Source organism: Somniosus microcephalus, chromosome 16 (genome assembly GCF_052327205.1).
Source record: "Somniosus microcephalus isolate GS21.2 chromosome 16, FLI_Smic_1.0, whole genome shotgun sequence".
In the NCBI taxonomy this organism is placed as follows: domain Eukaryota; kingdom Metazoa; phylum Chordata; class Chondrichthyes; order Squaliformes; family Somniosidae; genus Somniosus; species Somniosus microcephalus.
The window spans coordinates 3314385-3341720 of NC_141002.1; the positions used below are offsets into that span (position 1 = coordinate 3314385).

General features: G+C 45.3%; 1 protein-coding gene across 1 annotated transcript; it reads right to left on the reverse strand.

Moving 5' to 3' along the window:
* Positions 1–1475: 1475 nt before the first annotated feature.
* On the reverse strand, positions 1476–10159 carry LOC147105945 (coiled-coil domain-containing protein 77-like). The gene is made up of 2 exons (XM_086008553.1): positions 9905–10159; positions 1476–2128 (listed from the first exon to the last, which is right to left on the reverse strand). The coding sequence occupies exons 1-2, from the start codon at positions 10142–10144 to the stop codon at positions 1982–1984; spliced, it is 387 nt and encodes a 128-aa protein (XP_085864679.1). The 5' UTR covers positions 10145–10159; the 3' UTR covers positions 1476–1981.
* Between the last annotated feature and the right edge of the window lie 17177 nt (positions 10160–27336).

Sequence of the window (27336 nt, forward strand, 5' to 3'; positions counted from 1 at the left end):
CCACAGGGCCATGTCCGATCCGAACCTAGACTCATGCCCAAATTCCTACCCGCTCCCCATAACCCTTTACTTCTAGGAAACTGTCTATTTCTGTTTTAAATTTATGTAATGATGCAGCTTCTACAGCTTTTTGGGGCAGCATATTCCATGGACCTACCACCCTCTGAGTGAAGTAGTTCCTCCTCATCTCAGTTTTGAAAGAGCAGCCCCTTATTCTAAGACTATGCCCCCTAGTTCTAGTTTCACCCATCATCGGGAACATCCTCCCCGCATCCACCCGATCCAACCCCTTCACAATCTTATATGTTTCAATAAGATCGCCTCTCATTCTTCTGAACTCCAATGAGTAGAGTCCCAATCTACTCAACCTCTCCTCATATGTCCATCCCCGGGATTAACCGAGTGAAGCTTCTTTGTACTGACTCGAGAGCAAGTATGTCTTTTCTTAAGTATGGACACCAAAGCTGTATGCAGTATTCCAGGTGCAGTCTCACCAATACCTTGTACAACTGAAGCAATACCTCCCTATTTTTATATTCTATCCCCCTAGCAATGAAAGCCAACATTCCATTGGCCTTCTTAATCACTTGCTGCACCTGCATACCAACCTTTTGAGTTTCGTGCACCAGGACCCCCAGATCCCTTTGTACTTCAGTACTTTCCAGTTTCTTGCCATTAAGATAATAACTTGCTCTACGATTTTTCCTGCCAAAGTGCATAGCCTCACACTTTCCAGTATTGTATTCCATCTGCCAAATCTCTGCCCACTTACTTAGCCTGTCTATGTCCCCTTGCAGGTTTTTTATGTCCTCCTCACTCACTACTTTCCCTCCCATCTTAGTATCAACTGCAAACTTTGATATGTTACACTCGGTCCCCTCCTCCAAATCATTAATATATCTCCCCCCCCTCATTTCCCTCCCTGCTCATTTCTCCCCCCCATTTCCCTCCCTCCCCCTTTCTCCCCCCTCATTTCCCTCCTCCCCATTTCTCCCCCCTCATTTCCCTCCTCCCCATTTCTCTCCCCCTCATTTCCCTCCCTCCCCATTTCTCCCCCCCTCATTTCCCTCCCTCCCCATTTCCCTCCCTCCCCATTTCTCCCCCCCTCATTTCCCTCCCTCCCCGTTTCTCCCCCCTTCCTCCCCCGGGTCACAACAGGAACCCTCTCTCCCTCCCGGGTCACAACAGGAACCCTCTCTCCGCCCCGGGTCACAACAGGAACCCTCTCTCCCTCCCGGGTCACAACAGGAACCCTCTCTCCGCCCCGGGTCACAACAGGAACCCTCTCTCCCGCCCCCCAGGTCACAATAGGAACCCTCTTTAATCACACATCACTGAAGGCAGCTGCAGTGACCATACCACAGCTTGTGTGGAGGCCAGCTGACTCAATACTATCCTGGCGTTTCTGGCCGGTTTGGCTCAGTAATGTCATGGGGGAAAGCTTTACCTAAGGCATCATTAAGGGAATCAAGAAATTCTCAAATTATACAGAAAGAATTTAAATTGTCAGCACACCAAACACCAGTTAGTGGTACAAAACCATTTCAACCGTGCAACATGTCCAGGGAAAACCAAAATATCCTCATGGAATCTGTCTGCATGGAGCATCCTGGAAAATTCCTCCCTTCCCCCAATACTACCACTGGATTTTTAAAAAAGAGGAAGCAAAAAGAACCAATTCCTGGGTAAATGAAATTGAAGAATTTTGACTGAACATTCGATGAATTGCGAGCCATTCTTGCCTTCAGTCTGAAGAAACGCCAGGGGGCAAAAAGCACTGCATGAAGACAGGTTTCATTGATTTGGTCTGTCTCTCTTTGTAAAGTTGGCACAAACCCATCACATTACTTGGTTTTAAATAGTGCCTGTCCGATGAGCGGAATGCAATGTCCAAATATTGTCACTTTGCTGGTGCATTTGTGCCACTGACACAGCCACACCCGAAACTGAAACAGTGCAGTGACTACTCCACGAGACAATGTCAGCCAAATCGCAATTGATTTTCTAAGCCATAAATCTTCGCCTTTAGATTCTTGAGCTCTCCTTGGATCTTCCTTGACTGGCTGTTTGTTTGACGCACCTCATGAAGGATAGCGAGATCCTGGTCAGGCCCGATTCCAAGTGTTACCTGCAGAGAGAAGGGAAAAACCTACAACTGAAGGTATGGCATTGAAACGGTAAGCCGAGGAGGGAGTGGATCAAGCTGCTGAATAAGGAATGCACACTGAAATGGAGGGGAGGAGTCAGGCCATCCGAACTGCAGAAGGCTGGAAATAGGTAGTAAGAAAACAGCCAGCATATGTATACCTCTACTGAGTTTCGTGATTGGCACAGACAAACCCAACTAGCAGGACCCACATCACCGCTGAGATACCAGCAAGTTCAATTCATTATTGGACTGCAGGAAAGGGTTAATCAGACGGTCAAGTCTACGAACGTTATGCTGCTATTGGTTTCTCTTTATACTGTAACAATTTTAATCTTCAGCCTTTGCCTGTAAGCAGGGCAGTCTCAGGATGAAGCAGTGACAGGCTTATTTAAAGACTTCCATTGAATCATTTGAGAACCCTGTGGAAAAACAGGTAGTTCAGAAAAGTTAAGCATCTGTATAGATCATCTTTTAATGGGTTTTCTGTAGAACCAGGAAAATGACACTGAATCAAAGACAGACTTATAATTGCTATTCCACCAAGTGAAAGCTTTATTTATTTGTAAAACTATCAATAAAAGGGAGCTGTCTTTGGGAAACATTTGCCTTCTTAACCGCCTGCGGCACCTGCATGCTTACCTTCAGCGACTAGCGCACAAGGACACCCAGGTCGCGTTGCACTTCCCCTTTTCCCAATCTATTGCCGTTCAGATAATCTGTCTTCCTGTTTTTGCCACCGAAGTGGATAACCTCGCATTTATCCACATTATACTGCATTTGCCATGCATCTGCCCAATCACCCAACCTGTCCAAATCATACTGGAGTTTCTCTGCATCCTCCTCACACCCACGCCCACCCAGCTTTGTGTCGTCTGCAAACTTGGAGATATTACATCTAGTTCCCTAGTCTAGATCATTTATATATATTGTAAATAGCTGGGGTCCTAGGACCGATCCTTGCGGTACCCCAGTAGTCACTGCCTGCCACTCGGAAAAAGAGCCGCTAATTCCAACTCTTTGCTTTCTGTCTGCCAACCAGTTCTCTATCCAAGACAGTACCTTACCCCCAATCCCATGTGCTTTAATTTTACATGCTAATCTCTTATGCGGGACCTTATCGAAAGCCTTCTGAAAGTCCAAATACACCACATCCACTGGTTCTCCCTGATCTATTCTACCAGTTACATTCTCAAAAAATTCTAGTTGATTAGTGTGGTGATTATTCCTTGATTAGTAAAAGTTGGTATTGTACATTTAAAAACTTTTTGGGCGTGTTGGATCAAGAGGCTCTAAATAAGCTGAATATGCTGATCAACTACATTGACCCGGATGTATATAAATATATTTTGCACTGTAAAACTTATGAAGAGGCTACTTCTACATTGGAAAAGATTTTTGTTAAACCAAAGAATGAGGTATTTGCACGTCATCTTCTATCTGCCCGTAGGCAGCAGGTGGGAGAATCTTTGGATACTTATTTACAAGCACTTCGGTGCCTTAGTGTTGACTGTAATTATAAGGCTGTGACAGCTGAAAAATATAAGGACGAATCGGTACGGGATGCTTTTATTAATGGATTACTGTCTAGATCAATTCGTCAGCGGTTGTTAGAAAATAAGACTCTGGATCTTAAAAGTGCTTTTGAGCAAGCTTCTACATTGGATATGGCTCAGAGAAGTTCGGATTCTTATGCTCTTTTTAATCGGCCTGCGACTATGGTTTCGGCAGTTTCGGATGAAAAGGAATTATGTGGACTTAATGGGAGTGGTTTACTAGATTTTGAAAGTTTCTACTTCGGCGGCCGTTGCCTCTAGGATTCAGAAGTGTTATTTTTGTGGGAATATCCGGCACCCTCGTCTGAAGTGTCCTGCTCGGGAGGCTGTGTGTAGTAAATGCGGCAAGAGAGGTCATTATGCACGTGTGTGCAAATCATCAGGTTCAATTACCTTCCCTTCTCCTGGTGTGGGAGGGTCTTCCTCCACTACCTCTTCTGTGACTATTCAGCCTTTATTGCATCAATTTCTGCTGCATTTGCTCATGGCCTAAACAAAGCTATAGTTACGGCTCAAGTTAATGGGTTAGAAGTGAAGGCCCTTATAGATACGGGCAGTACTGAGAGTTTTATAAGTCTTCAGTTTGCGAAGGAGAAGCATTTGAAAATTTCGCCTGTTACGTATCAGGTGTGTATGGCTCAGACGACCCTTACTTCACAAATAGCTGGTTGTTGCTTTGTGAAAATGGTTCTTCTAGGTAATACATATACTGATATACGCCTATCTGTTTTGCCTAATCTCTGTGCGGATATTTTGATTGGACATGATGTGCTTCAGTTACACGAGTCTCTTAGTCTTTCATTTGGAGGGACTAAGCCACCTTTATCTATTTGTGGATTAACCTCTTTACCTATTCCTCCATTATCACTTTTTTCCAATTTGATGTCGGATTGTAAGCCAATTGCTACCAAGTCAAGAAGATATAGTAGTCAGGATAGAGAATTTATTAATTCTGAAGTTCAACGTCTCTTATTGGAAGGAATCATTGAACCTAGTTGTTCGCCTTGGCGAGCACAGGTAGTTGTCACGACTAACGAGAGACACAAGAAACGAATGGTGATAGACTATTCCCAAACTATTAATAGGTATACTCAATTAGATGCGTACCCTTTGCCTAAGATTGATGAGCTTATCAATAAAGTATCTCAGTATAAAGTTTTTAGCTCTTTATTGATTTAAAGAGTGCTTATCATCAGATTCCTATTGTTAAAAAGGATCAACCATATACGGCCTTTGAGGCTGGTGGAAAGCTGTATCAGTTTTGCCGAATACCATTTGGTGTTACTAATGGTGTTGCTTGTTTTCAACGGGCAATGGATGCTTTTATAAGTGATAACTCCCTCTCTGACACCTTTTCATACTTAGATGACATCACAGTGTGTGGCAAATCAAGGGTGGAGCATGATTCTAATTTAAAAAGATTCCTTCAAGCTGCGGAAAAAGTTGGTTTAACTTTTAACAAAGAGAAATGTGTCTTTTCGACTTCTGAGGTAAATCTATTGGGGTATATTATTTCGGGAAATAAGATTAAACCAGATCCAGAACGTCTGCGACCATTGATCGATTTACCTTGTCCTACTAATTCTAAGGCTTTGCAACGAGTTGTTGGACTATTTTCTTATTATTCTAATTGGATTGCAAATTTTTCACGGAAGATCCAGCCTCTTATTCGGGTTACGACATATCCTCTATCATGGGAGGCCAGGACATGTTTTGAGAATTTTAAAAAGGATATTTTAGCAGTTGTGCATTCCATTGCTGAGCAGGTTCCCTTTGTGATTGAGACGGATGCTTCGGATTTTGCAATTGGGGCTACTTTGAACCAAAATGGAAGACCTGTGGCCTTTTTCTCACGTACTTTGAATAATAGTGAAAAAAGACACTCCTCAATAGAAAAAGAGGCATACACAATAGTAGAAGCATTGCGTAAATGGAGACATTATTTATCGGGGCGACATTTCACGTTGGTAACTGACCAAAAATCTGTGTCTTTTATGTTTGATGTTAAACATTTTGGAAAGATTAAAAATGATAAAATAATGAGATGGAGGATTGAGTTGGCATGTTACCATTTTGACATAGTTTATCGTCCGGGGAAGGATAATGTTGCTGCTGATGCACTGTCGAGGGCTTATTGTTCGGCGATTCACGGAGATACGCTTATTAATCTTCACAATGCCTTATGTCATCCTGGGGTTACGAGGATGATACACTTTGTACGCAGTAAGAACTTGCCTTTTTCAGTTGAAGACGTCAAGCGGATGACTTCATCATGTTCTATCTGTGCTTGGTGTAAACCGAATTTCTTTAAGCCTCAACGAGCTCATCTTATAAAAGCTACTTCTCCTTTTGAACGTTTGAGTGTTGATTTTAAGGGACCTCTTCCTTCAACTACTCAAAACCGATATATATTTACTGTTGTGGATGAGTTTTCAAGGTTCCCTTTTGCTTTTCCTTGTGCAGATGTATCAGCTGCTACAGTTATTAAATGTTTGACTCAACTTTTTGTCATCTTTGGGATGCCTGCGTATATCCATTCGGATCAGGGAAGTTCTTTTATGTCTTCCCAGTTGAAGGAATACCTTCAGAGTCGGGGAATTTCTACTAGTCGAACTACCCCGTATAATCCCCAGGGTAATGGACAGTGCGAACGATACAATGGGGTGATCTGGAAGGCAATTATGTTGGCGTTGACATCCCGGAACCTTAAGAATACACAGTGGGAAATGGTACTGCCTGATGCCCTGCATTCCATTAGATCATTGCTTTCAACGGCTACTGTGACCCCCCATGAAAGGCTCTTTAATTATCCGCGGAGATCTACTATGGGATATTCGGTACCTTCATGGCTTACTATGCAGGGACCTGTGTTGCTTCGACGCCATGTTAGATTGTCAAAATATGACCCCTTGGTGGAGGAGGTGGAGCTGTTGGAGGCAAATTCCCAATATGCTCATATTCGATTCCAAGATGGGAAAGAAAGTGCTGTTTCAATTAAAGACTTGGCTCCTTGTGGGGGCCAGCCCTCTTCTGAGGATAATAATAATGGTCATGATTCGGATAATGTGGATGCTGTTACAGATACTACGAATATTTCCAATCCGATTGCAGATAATCATACTTCTATTAGTCAGCCTTTGATAGATGTTTATGACCGTCCCAGTGCATCTTCTGATGGGATTTCTAATCCGGAAACCGTTGAGAATCAGGACATGGATAGCCTTCCTGTTGAAGATACTTCTGTGCCTTCTGGCGTGGGAGGGCAAGGAATTTCACCAAGGTTAAGAAGGTCGACACGAACAAGATATCCGGTCGACCGATTGAAAATGGACTTTTAAATTGATAGTAATGTTTTAAAAATTGTTGAAATATTATAGTATATTGTTTTAGTTGAGAGATACTTAATACTTATGCGTAATGTTATTATTTGTTGTTGTTCATTTAGTATTGTGTTATGTAAATAGTTTTATTCTCGTGCATAGTTTAGTTGTAAATAATTAATTGTAAATTGTAAAAGTTATTAGGTTAGAGTATATTTTAAAGGAGGGGTGAATGTGGTGATTATTCCTTGATTATTAAAAGTATTGTGATTCGTTTGTTAACTGCCTTGGGATATGTGTTGCAATCTCATTGGTAGTTGATGATCACATGATGTGTTGTGGCTACCTTAAATTCAGTCCTTTTCTAGCTTTAGTTGGGACTGGATGTAGAAAGATATGCTGCCGATTTTAAAGTTAATAAAGCCTAACTTTGGAAGGCAAATCTATTCTTTATTTCAATTAGTCAAGCATTATTTACCTTTTGTAAATCCATGTTGACCTTGTCACTGTTTTCCAAGTACGCTGCTATTACATCTTTTATAATGGATTCTAGCATTTCCCCACTACCGATGTCAGGCTTAATTCCCCGTTTACTCTCTACCACCTTTTTTGAATAGTGGGGTAACATTAGCTATCCTCCAATCCATGGGAACTGTTCCAGAGTCTATCGAGTTCTGGAAGATGACCCGCAATGCATCTGCTATTTCTAGGGCCACTTCCTCAAGTACCCTAGGATGTAGATTATCAGGCCCTGGGGATTTATCGGCCTTCAATCCCGTCAATTTCCCTACAAATACTGATTTCTTTCAGTTCCTCCCTCTCATTAGACCCTAGATGCCACAACATCTCTGGGAGGTTTTGTGTCCTCCTTTGTGAAGACAGAACCAAAATATGTTTTTAATTGGTCAGCCATTTTTTTGTTCCCCATTAGAAATTCCCCTGATTCTGACTGCAAGGGACCTACGCTTGACTTCAACAATCTTTTTCTCTTCACATATCTATAGAAGCTTTTATAGTCAGTTTTTATGTTCCTTGCAAGCTTACCCTCATATTCTATTTTCCCCCTCTTAATTAATCCCTTTGTGCTCCTTTGCTGAATCCTAAACTGCTCCCAATCCTCATGTTTGCTGCTTTTTCTGGCCAAATTACAGGAAACTTTGTTATCCAGAGGCTAAATGTCAGGCAAGCTCGCGCCACCAGCAAAAATCAGGAGCCGTTTCTTTAGGTTTTTTTTCTTTTCGTTGCTTTTTTCTCAACAGTCAAGCTCTGCAAGGTCTCGCTGAAGCTGTTGCTAAGCTACAGAGACGCTTGCAAGGTACGGCCGACTGTTTAGAAGCTGTTGAGGGTTTGTTGCCAGATACGGAGCTGAAAATCTCCGTATGTTTCAACATTAGCGCTGGTTTGTCTGGCAGTTTTGATTGAACGGCAACAGCTTGGTCCCATTGGTGCTGGATAGCACAAAGTTTCCTGTAAATGTCTTCTCCTTGGATCTTATGCTATCCCTAATTTCCCTCGTTAGTCACGGTTAAGTCACCTTTTTTGTTTTATTTTTATGCCAAACAGGGATGAACAAATTCTGTAGTTCATCCATGTGATCTTTAAATGTTTGCCATAGCCTATCCACCATCAACCCTTTAAGTAACGTTCCCCAATCCATCCTAGCCAACTCGCGCATACCATCATAGTTTCCATTATTTAAATTCAGGACCCTAGTCTCAGAGTCAACTACTTGACTCTCCATTTTAATGAAGAATTCTATCAAATTATGATCGCTCCTCCCCAAAGGGCCTCGCACAACAAGATTGCTGATTAATCCTTTCTCATTACATAATACCCAGTCTAAGATGGCCTGATCTCCAATTGGTTCCTCGACATATTGGTCCAGGAAACCATCCCGTATACACTCTAGGAATTCCTCCGCCACAGTATTGTTACTAATTTTTTGGTTACCCAATCTATATGTAGATTAAAGTCACCCATGATAACTGCTGTGCCCTTATTGCACGCGTCTCTAATTTCCCATTTAAGGTCATCCCCAACCACAGCATTACTGTTTGGGGGTCTGCATACAACTCCCACTAATGTTTTCTGCCCCATGGTATTTCTCAGCTCTGCCCATACACATTCCACATCATCACAGCTAATATCCTTCCTTACTATCCTGTTAATTTCCTCTTTAACCAGCAATGCTACCCCACCTCCTATTCCTTTTTTCCTCTCCTTCCTGAATATTGAATACCACTGGATGTTGAATTCCCAGTCTTGGTCACCCTGGAGCCATGTCTCCGTAATCCCAATTATATCATATCCGTTTACATTTATTGGCGCAGCTAATTCATCCACCTTATTACGAATGCTCTATACACTACTCTCACCCTTGTTGTTCCCCGCCTAAACACTGCTCTGACCCCCTTGTTGTACCCCATCTATACACTGCTCTGACCCTTGTTGTTCCTCGCCTGTACACTGCTCTGAGCCTCGTTGTTCCTCGCCTATACACTGCTCTGACCCTTGTTGTTCCTCGCCTGTACACTGCTCTGACCCTTGTTGTTCCTCGCCTATACACTGCTCTGACCCTTGTTGTTCCTCGCCTATACACTGCTCTGACCCTTGTTGTTCCTCGCTTATACACTGCTCTGACCCTTTGCTGCCTGTGCCTCACAATTTATAACATGAATAGGTGAGTGACTCCTCGGGTCGCTGAGTGACTGTGTTTTGTTTTTGGTGGCTGAATGGGTAAATACACTGAGTAATGTTCTTTTGCACTAGAATTGGCAGTGACCAGAGAGTCAGGTCAGGTGCTGAGGCAAAAATATTAAAGCTTCTCAGAAAAGTTGAGAAACAGAGTGCAATCCTGGTGAATATTAAATGCCTGGGCCTACCTTGAACAGCTGCTTCTCCACGTCCTTCAGCCGCTGCCGCAGCAGCTTCATATCATTTTTAAAGCCTTCCACTTCCATCCCTCGTCGTTTCTCCAGCGCCTCGTACCGCTGAGTCATGAGTTGAAGCCGCTTCACTGTTTTATCAGAACGTTCCTGAATCAAAGCAGTACACACAGGCTCAGAATCCTCACAGAATGAGTCAACACACATGGATTTCGTTGCAGTTGAGCTATTCAACATGCGATGCCCTGCTCCTGTCTTCTAGTAGGTTGAACTGGAGTTGAACAAACTGGTTAGATATCCCATGGTGTTGTCATAGCAATTCAGAAGGTAAACTTTAATAGGACATGAGTATTATAATACCTCATGTATAATGTGGGCTGCCAGGGTGTGAAAATGAGAGATGGTTGTACATTTACAGAGAAAAAATTTGGAAAAAAGTTTGCAAGAGTTCGCCCGAAACAAGGAACTCCCACTCTGACCTCTGTCCTCGGCCTTACACTGTTCCAACAAAACTCAACGTAAGCTCGAGGAACAGCACCTCATCTTTTGATTGGGCACTTTGCAGCCTTCTGGACTTAACATAGAGTTCAACAATTTCAGACTATAACCTCGGCCCTTATTTTTTTCTCACATGGAAGCTGTTGATCATTCTGCCATCGCCATTTACACCTCATCTAGAGCCATCTTTTGTTTCTTAACTTGTCCCATTACCACCTCCTTTTGCTCTGCACCATCATCCCTTTTGTCTCTTAATCTTGCCTGCCTTCCATCCTATCACAGACTTTCCCTTTTGTTCTTTCCTCTCCTCCCCTCCCCCCTTTCCCTGCCCCAACACTTCCTTAAAAATCTGTTGCATCTGTAACTTCTTCCAGTTCTGACGAAGGGTCATCGACCTGAAACGTTAACTCTGTTTCTCTCTCTACAGTTGTTGCCTGACCTGCTGAGTATTTCCAGCATTTTCTGTTTTGATTTAAGCAAGTCTTTTCGATTGATTGCAGGAAAATAAATAGGCCTGGAGTTTCCATTCAATTGCACTGGTTTTTTCAGTGCAATTCGTGGCAAAAAAAGTTTTCAAATTGAAACTCACCTCAAAAATTTTCTACTGCTGATGCTTCAGCTTATTTGGAAATGATGTGGGGTGGGGGAACTGTTGCCGCCCATGGGAAGATATAGCTGAGGAAATCAATAATGTATCCTGGGAGATTTCTTCGTGGTGTGTACTTGGACTGTGATACACTGAGAATTGTGCGCGTGTATTCCCTCCATCCTGTTGATCACAGCACTGACACACAGCGTATCCTAACCAACAGCAGTTCCACCAATTTGAAGTCCGAACTTCATGTACTGCCTTCCAGCAGCTGTCGGCCCAAGTATTTCAGATTAATCATCAGTTATACAACAGGCAGCTGCCTTCAGCATGGGGGAAAGGCCTCTCTGGAGGAGCTTGTGTTGTGCCATACACAGACATTCCTGCGTCCACATCTACCGCTGTGTACTCAGCACCAATGGATAAATCCAAACCTTCATTTGTTGGGCAAAAAGATACGCTCACCTTGAAAATGACTCCCGCTTCAGGTACCCAGGGACAGGCTAGTGTAGGCTAAAGCTTAGCTCCTTGCAGACTTTTGCCCCTTTTTTCCCACAAATCCACCTCACAGGTTGGTGTTGGGTCTTGCACATGGGTTGAAGGAAGCCCTTCCGTTGTACGCTGAGGCGTTCTAAACAACGATGAGTCGATACACGACAAGCTTAATGTGTAGTTACTTTGTTCTCAGTGAAGACAAATGAAAAAGGCGAATGTGGTCTTGGTCCCTGGAACTGTATCCAAATTGAAGCTGGCATCCAGCAAGCCTCCCAGAATTGACAGTTGGAGGAGATGCCCCTCGTGCTCTCCAGTGAACACCTTAGGCTGTGCAAAGCAAAAATATCAGACTGAAGGCAGCCATCACATCCCAATTGTTAAAGGTGGTCATTAGTTCACTGGATTCCGAGACGAGTCCAACAACAGAACAGCCAATGAATTGTTCATGGGGATTTGGGGCCATGGTTGTGATGTTTAGCTGCAAAACTTATCTGTCCCTTCACAGACACTACTTAAATACTCTCGTGGGAAACTGGCCTCAATATGTAGATGCAGCTTACCGTAGTTGCTCGTCGACTGCATACATCAGAGAGCAATTATTATCTGCTTGAATTTCCTTTAAGTCAAATCAACCAAGTGTGACAGGGATCGTGCGATGAGCAGTAAATGCAACACTAAGAGGACGTGCATGCTATATGGAAGACATTTAATATACCAGCAGATATACCGTAGCGTTGCTCACTGCAAGTCAGAGGATTCACTCTTGTATCACAGGGGTTTTGTCCCTTATGGCAAGAGGGCCATAGAGCAGCTGTTGCAGTCAAATTCCAAGAGTGTCCACTATTCTGTGAAAACTGAAGTAAATGGTCGTAAACTGTATCTATTATATTTTAAATTTGGTATGTGGGCTGCACCTTCCACAGATATTCCTGCAGCTCCTGTAGGTGACGCTGTGATCGGCCCTTTCTCTGTTAAAGGTGTCACACTGTGTGACACACAATAGCTGCTATTTCATATAGGTGAGTATATCAGAGGCTGCACAATCTGACCACCTGGTTCCGACAAATCATTCAAACTGCTTGCTGAAAACTTTCCATTTGCCATATTTTATGACTGAAAATTCTGTCTAAAATAAGGGTTTAAATAAAATAAAGACTTCAAAGAACTTATAAATGTCACATTTACATGGTAAAATGTATTCATTAAATTGTGTTGTCTCTTTAATATCGTCATAACAGTTTGTACTTATTACCCGAGCATCCACCAACAGCCTGGGCCTAGTATTTGGGCAGGGGGGGCGGCGGGGAAGAGGACGCAGGCGGGGGAAGTTATTTAAATAAATCTGGAATAAAAAGCCAGTATCAGTAATGGTGGCCATGAAACTATCTGATAGTCGTAAAAACCCATCTGGTTCACAAATGTCCTTGAGGGAAGGAAATCTGCCGTCCTTACCTGGTCTGACTCCAGACCCACAGCAATGTGGTTGACTCTTAACTGCCCTCTGAAATGGTCTAGCAAGCCACTCAGTTCTACACAACCACTGCAAAAAACAAGAACAAGAATGGACCACCTGGCATCGACCTCGGCACCAGCTTCGGACACAACAACGGCACACCCAGCAAAGGCGATCCTGCAAAGTCCTCCTCACCAACATCTGGGGACTTGTGCCAAAATTGGGAGAGCTGTCCCACAGACGAGTCAAGCAACAGCCTCATATAGTCATAATCACAGAATCATACCTCTCAGCCAATGTCCCTGATTCGTCCATCACTATCCCTGGATATGCCGTCCCACTGGCAGGACAGACCCACCAGAGCTGGCGGCAACGGAATACATTTGGGAGGGAGTGGCCCTGGGAGTCCTCAACATTGACTCCGGACCCCATGAAGTCTCATGGCTTCAGGTCAAGCATGGGCAAGGAAACCCCCTGCTGATTACCACCTATCGCCATCCCTCAGCTGATGAATCAGTACTCCTCTATGTTGAACACCACTTGGAAGAAGCACTGAGGGTAGCAAGGGCACAGAATATACTCTGGGTGGGGGACTTCAATGTCCATCGCCAAGAGTGGCTAGGTAGCACCACTACTAAGAGAGCTGGCCGAGGACATAGCTGCCAGACTAGGGCTACGACAGATGGTAAGAAAACCAAGAGGGAAAAACCTACTTAACCTCGTCCTCACCAATGCACCTGTCGCAGATGCATCTGTCCATGACAGCATTGGTAGCAGTGACCACCGCACAGTCCTTGTGAAGACGAAATCTCATATAAAGGAGCAGCGAGGCGAGGCCCGACCACAGCGGCTGGGCCTGGGAGTGGAGCAGCGAGCGCGGCGACTATAAAAGGAGCAGCGAGGCCCGGCCACAGCGGCTGGACCTGGGAGTGGAGCAGCGAGGCGAGGCCCGACCACAGCGGCTGGACCTGGGAATGGAGCAGCGAGCGCGGCGACTATAAAAGGAGCAGCGAGGCGAGGCCCGACCACAGCGGCTGGACCTGGGAGTGGAGCAGCGAGCGCGGCGACTATAAAAGGAGCAGCGAGGCGAGGCCCGACCACAGCGGCTGGGCCTGGAGCAGCGAGTCGAGGCCCGACCCGACCACAGCGGCTGGACCTGGGAGTGGAGCAGCGAGGCGAGGCCCGACGACAGCGGCTGGACCTGGGAGTGGAGCAGCGAGGCGAGGCCCGACCACAGCGGCTGGACCTGGGAGTGGAGCAGCGAGGCGAGGCCCGACCACAGCGGCTGGACCTGGGAGTGGAGCAGCGAGGCGAGGCCCGGCCACAGCGGCTGGACCTGGGAGTGGAGCAGCGAGGCGAGGCCCGGCCACAGCGGCTGGACCTGGGAGTGGAGCAGCGAGGCGAGGCCCGACCACAGCGGCTGGACCTGGGAGTGGAGCAGTGAGGCGAGGCCCGACCACAGCGGCTGGACCTGGGAGTGGAGCAGCGAGGCGAGGCCCGACCACAGCGGCTGGACCTGGGAGTGGAGCAGCGAGGCGAGGCCCGACCACAGCGGCTGGACCTGGGAGTGGAGCAGCGAGGCGAGGCCCGACCACAGCGGCTGGACCTGGGAGTGGAGCAGCGAGGCGAGGCCCGACCACAGCGGCTGGACCTGGGAGTGGAGCAGCGAGGCGAGGCCCGACCACAGCGGCTGGACCTGGGAGTGGAGCAGCGAGGCGAGGCCCGACCACAGCGGCTGGACCTGGGAGTGGAGCAGCGAGGCGAGGCCCGACCACAGCGGCTGGACCTGGGAGTGGAGCAGCGAGGCGAGGCCCGACCACAGCGGCTGGACCTGGGAGTGGAGCGGCGAGGCCCGACCACAGCGGCTGGACCTGGGAGTGGAGCACAGAGGCGAGGCTTACCAATTCAGCAGCGGGGGAGAGGTAAAAAGTAATCGAAGTGTGACGTCACCAGGAAGCAGACAAGTGATTGGTTGGTGAGTATTTCTTTTTAAACTTTAACTCCGTGGTATATAGTTACTAAGGTCTCTCTGGTGTAGCGGGGTCTGTTGGTAAACCATTTAACTGTAGTGTAATTAGTGGGATTGATTGATTTAATTTAAACTCAATTAATTAAAGGGTAAGTCATGGCAGGACAGCCCGGCCACGTGATATGCTCCTCCTGCGCTATGTGGGAACTCAGAGACACTTCCTGTGTCCCCGAGGACTACATGTGCAGAAGTGCATCCAGCTGCAGCTACTGACAGACCGCATTGCGGCACTGGAGCTGCAATTGGATGCATACTGGAGCGTTCGCGATGCTCAGGACATCGTTAATAGCACGTTTACAGAGTTGGACACACCGCAGGTGCAGGTTGGACAGGAAGAAAGGGAATGGGTGACCAACAGGCAGAGTACTAGGCGCAGGCAGGTAGTGCAGGGGTCCCCTGCGGACATCCCCCTCTCAACCAGATACACCACTTTGAGTGCTGTTGGGGGGGGATGGCTCATCAGAGGAAAGCAGCAGCAGCCAACTTCCTGGCACCTGGGGTGGCTCTGCTGCACAGCACGGGAGGAAAAAGAGTGGGAGAGCTGCAGGAATAGGGGATTCTATTGTAAGGGGAATAGATAGGCGTTTCTGCAGCCGCAAACGAGACTCCAGGATGGTGTGTTGCCTCCCTGGTGCAAGGGTCAAGGATGTCTCAGAGTGGCTGCAGAACTTCTTGGAAGGGGAGGGTGAACAGCCAGCTGTCGTGGTGCATGTAGGCACCAACGATATAGGTAAAAAACAGGATGAGGTCCTAAAAGCGGAATATAGGGAGTTAGGAGGTAAATTAAAAAATAGGACCTCAAAGGTAGTAATCTCAGGATTGCTACCAGTGCCACGTGCTAGTCAGAGTAGAAATAGAAAGATATTTCAGATGAATACGTGGCTAGAGGAATGGTGCAAGGGGGAGGGATTCAAGTTCCTGGGACATTGGAACTGGTTCTGGGGGAGGTGGGACCAGTTCAAACCAGACGGTCTGCACCTGGGCAGGGCTGGAACCGATGTCCTAGGGGGAGTGTTTGCTAGTGCTGTGGGGGAGGGTTTAAACTAAAATGGCAGGGGGTTGGGAACCTGAGCAGAGAGACAAAGGAAAGGGAAACAAGGATAAAAGCAAAAGATAGGAAGGAGAAAAACAGAAGTGGCAGTCAGAGAAATCAACGGTTTAAATCAAAAGTGGCCACAGTAAATAATAATTCTAATAGGTCTAAGAGCGTTAAAAAAACAAGCCTGAAGGCTTTGTGTCTTAATGCGAGGAGCATTCGTAATAAGGTGGATGAATTGGCTGCGCAAATAGAGGTAAACGAATATGATTTGGTTGGGATTACGGAAACGTGGCTCAAGGATGGCCAAGGCTGGGAACTCAACATCCAGGGGTATTCGATATTCAGGAAAGACAGGCAAAAAGGAAAGGGAGGTGTGGTAGCATTACTGGTTAAAGAACGGATTAACACAATTGTAATGAAGGATATTAGCTCTGATGAGGTGGAATCTGTATGGGTAGAATTGAGAAATACTAAGGGGAAGAAAACGTTAGTGGGAGCAGTATATAGACCTCCAAACAGTAAGGCGGAGGTTGGGGATGGCATTAAAAGGGAAATTAAAGAAGCGTGCAATAAGGGCACAGCAGTCATCATGGGTGACTTTAATCTACATATAGATTGGGCCAACCAAATTAGTAACAATACTGTGGAGGAGGAATTCCTGGAGTGTTTACGGGATGGTTTCCTGGACCAATATGTCGAGGAACCAACCAGAGATCAGGCCATCTTAGACTGGGTATTATGTAACGAGAAAGGATTAATTAGCAATCTTGTTGTACGAGGCCCCTTGGGTCAGAGCGATCATATGATCGAATTCTTCGTTAAGATGGAGAATGAAGTAGTTGACTCAGAGACTAGGGTCCTCAATTTAAAGAAAGGAAACTACGATGGTCTGAGGAGCGAGTTGGGTAGGATTGATTGGGGAATGGCACTCAAAGGGTTGACGGTGGATAGGCAATGGCAAACATTCAAAGACCGAATGGATGAACTACAGAATTTGTTCATCCCAGTTTGGCATAAAAATAAAACAAAAAAGGTGACGCAACCGTGGCTAACAAGGGAAATTAGGGATAGCATAAGATCCAAGGAGAGGACATATAAATTGGCCAGAAAAAGCAATAATCCTAAGGATTGGGAGCAATTTAGGATTCAACAAAGGAGGACAAAGGGATTAATTAAGAAAGGGAAAATAGAATGAGAGTAAGCTTGCAGGGAACATAAAAACTGACTGTAAAAGCTTTTATAGATATGTGAAGAGAAAAAGATTGGTGAAGTCAAGCGTAGGTCCCTTGCAGTCAGAATCAGGAGAATTTATAAATGGGGAACAAAGAAATGGCAGACCAACTAAATACATATTCTGGTTCTGTCTTCACAAAGGAGGACACAAATAACCTCCCAGAGATGCTGGGGAACATAGGGTCTGATGAAAGGGTGGAACTGAAAGAAATCAGTATTTGTAGGGAAATGGTGTTAGGAAAATTGATGGGACTGAAGGCCGATAAATCCCCAGGGCCTGATAATCTACATCCTAGGGTACTTAAGGAAGTGGCCCTAGAGACAGTAGATGCATTGCTGGTCATCTTCCAGAACTCGATAGACTCTGGAACAGTACCCATGGATTGGAGGGTAGCTAATGTTACCCCACTATTCAAAAAAGGTGGTAGAGAAAAAGCGGGGAATTATAGACTGGTAAGCCTGACATCGGTCGTGGGGAAAATGCTAGAGTGATGTGATAGCAGAGCACTTGGAAAGCAGCGACAGGATCGGACAAAGTCAACATGGATTTACAAAAGGTAAATCGTGCTTGACTAATCTACTGGAATTTTTTGAGGATGTAACTGGTAAAATAGATAAGGGAGAACCAGTGGATGTGGTGTATTTGGACTTTCAGGCTTTCGATAAGGTCCCACATAAGAGATTAGCGTGCAAAATTAAGGCACATGGGATTGGGGGCAAGGTATTGACTTGGATAGAGAACTGGTTGGCGGACAGAAAGCAAAGAGTTGGAATAAACGGGTCGTTTTTCGAGTGGCAGGCAGTGACTAGTGGGGTACCGCAAGGATCGGTCCTAGGAACCCAGCTGTTCACAATATATATTAATGATCTGGACGAGGGAATTGGATGTAATATCTCCAAATTTGCAGACGACACAAAGCTGGGTGGGAGGGTATGCTGTGAGGAGGTCGTCGTGAAACTCCAGTACGATTTGAACAGGTTAGGTGATTGGGCAGAAACATGGCAAATGCACCATAATGTGGATAAATGTGAGGTTATCCACTTTGGTGGCAAAAACAGGAAGGCAGATTATTATTTGAATGGCAATAGATTGGGAGAAGGGGAAGTGCAAAGAGACCTGGGTGTTCTTGTGCACCAGTCGCTGAAGGTAAGCATGCAGGTGCAGCAGGTGGTTAAGGCGGCAAATGGTATGTTGACCTTCGTAGCAAGGCGGTTCGAGTACAGGAACAAGGATGTCTTGCTACAGAGCCTTGGTGAGACCGCACCTCGAGTATTGTGTGCAGTTTTGGTCGCTTTATCTGAGGAAGGACGTTCTTGCCATGGAAGGAGTGCAGCGAAGATTCACCAGGCTGACACCTGGGATGGCAGGCATGACGTATGAGGAGAGATTGTGTCGATTGGGCTTATACTCACTGGAGTTTAGAAGACTGAGAGGGGATCTCATCGAAACCTATAAAATTCTGTCAGGCCTGGACAGACTAGATGCAGGAAGGATGTTTCTGATGGCCAGGGAGTCCAGAACCAGGAGTCATAGTCTAAGGATAAGGGGTAAGCCATTTAGGACTGAAATGAGGAGGAATTTCTTCACCCAGAGTGGTGAACCTGTGGAATCTCTGCCACAGAAGGCAGTAGAGGCCACTTCATTAAATATATTCAAGAAGGAGTGAGATATATTTCTTAAGGCTTAAAGGGATCAAGGGATATAGGGAGAAGGCAGGGACAGGTACTGAATTTGAATGATCAGCCATGATCTCATTGAATGGCGGAGCAGTCTCGAAGGGCCGAATGGCCTACTCCTGCTCCTATCTTCTATGTTTCTATGTTTCATCTTTCTCACTGAGACACCCTCCAACATGTTGTGTGGCATTACACCAGTGCTAAATGGGACAGATTCAGAACAGATCTAGGCAGCTCAAAACTGGAATCATGAGGCGCTGTGGGCCATCAGCAGCAGCAGAATTGCATTCCACCACAATCTGTAACCTCATGGCCAGCATATCCCTAACTCTACCATTACATCAAGCCAAGGGACCGACCCTGGTTCAATGAGAGTGCGGAAGAGCATGCCAGGAGCACCACCAGCGTACCTAAAAATGCGGCGCTAACCTGGGGAAACTGCAACATAGGACTACATGCATGCTAAACAGCGGAAGCAGCATGTTACAGACAGAGCTAAGCGATCCCACAATCAACCGATCAGATCAAAGCTCTGCAGTCTTGCCATATCCACTCGTGAATTGGTGGTGGACAAGTAAACAACTATCGGGAGGAGGAAAGCTCCATGAATATCCCCATCCTCAATGATGGCGGAGCCCAGCACGTGAGTGCAAAAGACAAGGCTGACAGCGTTTGCAACCATCTTCAGCCAGAAGTGCAGAGTAGATGATATCGGCCTTCTCCGGAGGTCCCCACCATCACAGAAACCAGTCTCAGCAATTCGATTCGCTTCACGTGATATCAAGAAATGGCTGAGCGCACTGGATAAAGCAGAAGGCTATGGTCCCTGACAACATCCCAGCAGTGTCATGCCTCTAGCCAAGCTGCTCCAGTACAGCTACAACACTGTCATCTATTCGACAATGTGGAAAAGCGCCCAGGTATGTCCTATCCACAAAAAGCAAGACAAATCCAATCCGGCCAATTACTGCCCCATAAGTCTACTCTCAATCATCAGCAAAGTGATGGAAGGTGTCGTCACAGTGCTATCAAGCGGCACTTACTCACCAATAACCCGCTCACCGATGCTCAGTTTGGGTTCCACCAGAACACTCGCTCCAGACCTCATTACAGCCTTGGTCCAAACATGGACAAAAGAGCTGAACTCGAGGTGAGGCGTGAGTGACTGCCCTTGTTATCAAGGCAGCATTTGACCGAGTGTAGCATGAAGGAGCCCTAGTAAAATTGAAGTCAATGGGAATCAAGGGGTAAACTCTCCACTGGCTGGAGTCATACTACCACAAAGGAAGATGGTTGTGGTTGTTGGAGGTCAAGCATCAAAACCCCAGAACATCGCTGCAGGAGTTCCTCAGGGCCGTGTCCTGGGCCCAATCATCTTCACAGCTGCTATCAATGACCTTCCTCCATCATAAGGTCAGAAGTGGGATGTTCGCTGATGATTGCAGTGTACAGTTCCATTTGCAACACCTCAGATAATGAAGCAGTCCATGCTCACATGCAGCAAGACCTGGACAACATTCAGGCTTGGGCTGATAAGTGGCAAGTAAGCATTCGCGCCACACAAGTGCCAGACAATGACTATCTCCAACAAGCGAGAGTCTAACTGCCGCCCCTTGATATTCAACGTCATTACCATCGCCGAATCTCCCACCATCAACATCCTAGGGGGTCACCATTGACCAGAAACTTAACTGGACCTGCCACATAAATATTATGGCTACAAGAGTAGGTCAGAGGCTGGGTATTCTGCGGCTAGTGTCTCACCTCCTGACTCCCCAAAGCCTTTCCACCATCTACAAGGCACAAGTCAGGTGTGTGATAGAATACTCTCCACTTGCCTGGATGAGTGCAGCTCCAACAACACTCAAGAAGCTCGACACCATCCAGGACAAAGCAGCCCGCTTGATTGGCACCCCATCCACCACCTTAAACATTCACTCCCTCCACCATCGGTGCATCTTGTCTGCAGTGTGTACCATCTACAAGATGCACTGCAGTAACTCACCGAGGCTTCTTCGGCAGCACCTCCCAAACCCGCGACCTCTACCACCTAGAAGGACAAGGGCAGCAGGCTCATGGAACACCATCACCTGCAAGTTCCCCTCCAAGTTACACACCACCCTGACTTGGAAATATATTGCCGTTCCTTCATCGTCGCTAGGTAAAAATACAGGAACTCCCTCCCGAGCAGCACTGTGGGAGTACCTACACAAGGACTGCAACGGTTCAAGGTGGCAGCTCACTGCCACCTTCTCGAGGACAATTAGAATGGGCAATAAATACTGGCCATGCCAGTTATGCCCACATCCCAGGAACAAATAATGGCGCGCGCGGGGGGGGGGGGGGGGGGGGGGGGGGAAACGGAGATAGAAAGAGAGAGAGAGAGAGAGAGAGAGAGAGAAGAGAGGAGAGAGAGAGAGAGAGAGAGAGAGAGAGAGCTCTCTCCCGTAAGATGTGATTGCACTAGAGAGGGTACAGAGGAGATTTACAAGGATGTTGCTAGGAGTAGAGAATCTTAGCAATGAGGAAAGACTGGATAGGCTGGTTCTGTTTTCCTTGGAACAGAGGAGGCTGAGGGGGAGACCTTATTGAGGTGTATAAAATTATGAGGGGCCTAGATAAAGTGGATAGAAAGGACCTGTTTCCCTTAGCAGAGGGGTCAAAAACCAGGGGGCACAGATTAAAGTAATTGGTGGAAGGTTTAGAGGGGATTTGAGGGGAAATTTCTTCACCCAGAGGGTTGTGGGGGTCTGGAACTCACTCCCTGAAAGGGTGGTGGAGGCAGGAACCCTAATCACATTTAAAAGTACTTGGATGTGCACTTGGGATGCTGTAACCTGCAGGGCTACGGACCAAGAGCTGGGAAGTGGGATTAGGCTGGATAGCTCTTTGTTGGTCGGCGCGAACACGATGGGCCGAATGGCCTCCTTCCGTGCTGTAACTTTCTATGAATATATTACCACTAATACTAGAGGCTTCGATCTTATAGAGAAGCCTCTTATGCGGTACCTTATCAAAAGCTTTTTGATAATGTCTACTGGACTTCCCTCATCCACCAACTTTGTAACTTCTTCAAAAATTACAATTAGATTTGTAAGATATGACCTACTTTTTATGAATGTAAGAAGTCACACAACACCAGGTTATAGTCCAACAGCTTTATTTGAAATCACAAGCATTCGGAGCGCTGCTCCTTCGTCAGGTGAAGTGGAGAAATGCATAAAGACACAGCTTATATAGTCAGAGAATCATGTCAGATGTTTACAGGTAATGTTTCCAACTGCCCTTTATCACACCTCGGCAGAGAGATAATGACAGCAATCAAAGGTGTGAATGGTGTCCAAACAGGTCAGTCAGGAATACATTACATCAAAGAACAATGAGGTGGGGTCACAAGGGGTCAAATATTGCAGATGCTGGGGTCTGTATGAAAACAAAAACAGACATTGGCTTGTTCTCTCTACACAGATGCGGCCGGACCTGCTGTGATTTCCAGCAAAAAAAAAAGTTTTGTGTCTGTTTTTTTGTTTTTCATACAGACCCCAGCATCTGCAATATTTGACCCCTTGTGACCCCACCTCATTGTTCTTTGATGTAATATTTTTCTGACTGACCTGTTTGGACACCATTCACACCTTTGATTGCTGTGATTATCTCTCTGCCGAGGTGTGATAAAGGGCAGTTGGAAACATTACCTGTAAACATCTGACATGATTCTCTGACTATATAAGCTGTGTCTTTATGCATTTCTCCACTTCACCTGACGAAGGAGCAGCGCTCCGAATGCTTGTGATTTCAAATAAAGCTGTTGGACTATAACCTGGTGTTGTGTGACTTCTTACATTTGTCCACCCCAGTCCAACTCCGGCATCTCCACACCATGCATACTTTTTATGAAGCCATGTTGGCAATGTTCCGTCTAATTTTTTTGGTACTGAACGGGCTACAAACTCCTTTGAGCGCGACATTTTTGTCAGTGGGCAAATTTTACAACAACAACTTATACAACCACTTAAAAGCATATATACAGTAATGCCATCTTGCCACCCCATCGTCTCAAATCACGAAACAATCAGACAAGCTTCTATACAAGTTTAATATAACTTCTCTGCTTTTGAATTCTATTCCTCTAGAAATGAACCCGTGCTTTATTTGCACTTCTATGGCTTTTCTAACCTGCGTTGCTCCTTCTAATGATTTGTGACTCGACACCCCTGGATCCCATTGCACCTCCACCCCATTTACACTCCTATTTTCCAAAGCGTAGGTAGCCTCCTTATTCCTCCTGCCAAAATGCACCACCTCACACTTATCTATATTGAAATGTATTTGTCATTTACATGCCCATTCTGCAAGTTTGTTTATGGTAGAATTAATTAAAAGCTTTGTTTGTCATGTACAAACTCTAAAAAAAAAATTACTTGTAAAAATGACTGGGATATAAAAGAACTGCATAATAATGCATTAACACTTCAGGTCCTTCTGTCCCTGCACACTCCAGAAACGTCACTCAGTTACATGGTTATGCATTGACAAACAATCCGAAAGCCAAGGCGAGCTGAAAGAGGCATTTCTATTCGTGCATTTAGAGAGGTTTAAGCTAATTAAGGAGAGCCAACACGGATTTGTAAAAGGCAGATCGTGTTTGACGAATCTAATTGAATTTTTTGATGAAGATACAGGGAGGACTGATGAAGGGAATGCAATGGATGTTGTCTCCATGGATTTTCGGAAGGCGTTTGACAAAGTACCACATAGAAGGCTGGTTAACAAAATTGAGGCTCATGGAATAGGTGGGTCAGTAACAGCTTGGATAAGGAATTGGCTTAAGGACAGAAAACAGCGAGTTGTGGTAAATGGCTGTTTTCAGACTGGAGGGTGGTAGACAGTGGTGTTCCACAAGGGTCAGTGCTGGGGCCACTGCTTTTTTTGATAGATAGATATAAATGACCTGGATATTGGAATACATAGAATTTCTAAATTTGCCAATGACACCAAACTTGGGGTGTGGCAAACAATGATGATGATACCAATCGACTGCAACAGGACACAGAAAGGCTAGCAGAATGGGCAGACAAGTGGCAGATGGAATTAATACAGAGAAGTGTGAGGTGATACATTTTGGCCGAAGGAACAGGGAGAGGCAATATACACTTAATGGCACAGTTTTAAAAAGTGTGCCGGGACAGAGGGACCTGGGAGTTAATGTGCAGAGGTCCCTGAAGGTGGCAGGACATATTGAGAGTGGTTAACAAAGCATATGGGACCTTGGGCTTCATAAATAGATGTATTGAGTATAAAAGTAGAGAAGTTATGCTGAACCTTTATAAAGCGCTAGTTAGGCCACAACTGGAGTATTGCGTCCAGTTCTGGTCACCACACTTTAGGAAGGATGTGAAGGCCCTTGAGAGGGTGCAGAGGAGATTTAACAGAATGGTTCCGGGGATGGGGAATCTCAGCTACAAGGACAGGTTGGAGAAGCTGGATTTGTTTTCATTAGAGCAAAGGATGTTGAGGGGTGATTTGATAGAGGTGTACAAGATTATGACGGGTTTGGATAGGCTAGACGGGGGAAGGCTGTTCCCACTAGTTGATGGTACAAGGACTAGGGGACACAGATTAAGGTTTTGGGTGAGAGATATGGGGGGGCTGCGAGGAAAAACTTTTTTACACAGCGAGTGGTGATGACCTGGAACTCACTGCCGACGGAAGTGGTGGAAGCGGAGACACTCAATGTTTTCAAGGGAAGACTGGATAGGCACTTGAGGGAAATAAACTTGCAGGGCTGACTAGATTGCTCTAGAGAGCCGGCATGGACTCGATTGGCTGAATGGCCTCCTTCTGTGCTGTTATGACTCTCATGACTCTACTGATTTTAAAGTTTTCAACGTATGAGCCCATCCCTCATGTCACTGTAGTAATGGCTGCACAAACAGCAGGAGCAGCAGCTTTCCTATGGCACTGGTGTACTGCAAGTCCACGTAAGCGATTGGAATATTAATCGCAATGCAACCAGACAACAAACAAATAGAGTGCTGTACTTCTTTAGTTCACAGTATTAAAAAGAATTGAACAAAACCGGGTGTCCGTATTTTCAACTTCAATCACTTCCATTAATAAAGGTTGTCTTCTTGAGCCAGCGCACATCCTCCACGGTAACCGGTCAGAAATGCAGCACTTATTCACAAGTGCAGAAAAACACAGACACAATTTGCGTCACCGAATTAAAAACAAAAAGCAGGAAAAGCTATGATTTAACAGAAATAAACATTCATCTTTCTTCCTGGACAGGATAACCAATCGGACTGACTTGGAAATATTTGCTAATATGGTGACAAAGATGTTAATTTAAGAATTTCCCAAATGTTCTCCACAATATTAATCCCTGCTCTTATCATGAAAAGTGTTGAATTATTTTAGGTACTTAGCAATTAAATAGCGGGAAACAAACTTCATTGTACTCTCAATTTTTAATCTCCTATTTCAAACATTTCTACCAAAACGAAATCATACATTATCAGTTTAATCAAAGTATTTTCTGTGTCTTTCTCAATAAACAATTAGTGTTTATTTCAAAAGTAGCTTTTTCCAATTTTTATACATAATTTCATAACTCTTGTTTCTATTAACACTCCACTAAACACTGAAGAGGAAATCTAGATTTACATTATTCCTGGAACTTGTTAGGACTACAGACAAAATAAGAGTTTGTGTTTTTCCCCTTTTTGATTCTCTTCATAAACATCTTAATGATTTTTTTTTAAAAAGTAGCATAGAACTCTTACAAATCCTCCCCTGCCCTACCCTCCTCAACAGCATTGTTGCAGGTTTGTGTATAGCTACTCACTTCAGTCGATCGTTCAAAATCAAATATTGAGAAATTTCCATTTTAAGCAATTCAGAGTCTCTTGAAAAGCATTTAGACTTCAAGACCAGGTTGAAACTAGTTTAGATGAGGGGAAAGTTTATTTTTGCTCGTTTTTTCCAAAATCATATTAAAAACACTTCACCTTCTAACGCCACCCCCCCCACCCCCGACCAAGTTTCAAACACATTTTTGTGAAAAGTTCAATAAAAATTCTTTCAAGTCTCATTGCGGCTTTGACAGACGAAGTTGCTCCCAAGTTTTTCTACCCCTCTTCAATGCTGTCGTTAAACATACAATGAAAAAAATAAACTCCAACTCCAAACTGATCCCAAATAAGAAGAGTGGTTAAACTTCCTAAAGTCAGTGAGGTGATCCATACCCAGCCTTGGTGAGTTGGCGAGTCCCTCTCCCCCTGACCCCAGCCAGTCTCTCTCTCTCTCCCGTCTCTCTCTCTCTCTCTCAATTCAATTCAATTCAAATCGCTTTATTGGCATGACAAGTTACATCTTATGTTGCCAAAGCATCGAAAAACATTCATGTTTGTTCACAAAAATACAGATCTATCCATACAGTGTATAAACAGATATATCCCTGAGTGTATAAATATACTTTCATATAATATATATATACTCTTTTCTTATATTTAGTGGTTGTCCCTCTGTTTATGGCAAGCTGTAACATAGTGTGCCGCTAGTGTTACACAATTTCTCTCTTCCCCTAGTAGGTATGGGAGTTTTTGGTCATCATTCAAATTTCTGAATTCCGGGCATATTTTTGTGAATTTTGGGTATAAATTCTCCCTTATGCCCTGATATTTTCTACAAGCTGTGAGGAAGTGCATCTCTGTCTCCACCACTCCCTGACTGCAGTGAGAGCATATCCTGTCCTCTCTTGGTAGCCGGGTCTGCCTGTGTCTACCTTTTTCGATCGCCAGGCTATGTTCACTAAGTCTGTACATTGTCAAGGTTTTTCTCAGTTTGCTATCCTTTACCATGGTCAGGTAATCAGCCATGTTGTATTGTCTGTGTAGGGCCAAGTAGCAATTGAGTTTGCTTTGGGTTTTTGTTGTTTCTGCCCAATATGACAGATATTTTTCCTTTTGCTTAGTGACGATTGTGTTGGGTCAAATTCTTTGTGTTACCCTGTCACTGTCCTGGGGCTGGTTATTGTTAGTAGTTACTTCTCTGAGTCCCAGGACTAGTTGACTGACGGTATTCTTCTTTATGGTCCTCTCTTGGCATTTCAGGGCTTCGTAATGATAGCATTGGGGGTTCACTCGTCTCTCTCTCCCCCCAGTCTCTCTCCCCCCAGTCTCTCTCTCTCTCCCCCCCCCGTCTCTCTCTCTCTCTCTCCCCCAGTCTCTCTCTCTCCCCCCCAGTCTCTCTGTCTCTCCCTCCCCCCACAGTCTCTCTCGCTCTCTCCCCCCACAGTGTCTCTCGCTCTCTCCCCCCACAGTCTCTCTCGCTCTCTCCCCCAGTCTCTCTCGCTCTCTCCCCCCAGTCTCTCTCGCTCTCTCCCCCCAGTCTCTCTCGCTCTCTCCCCCCAGTC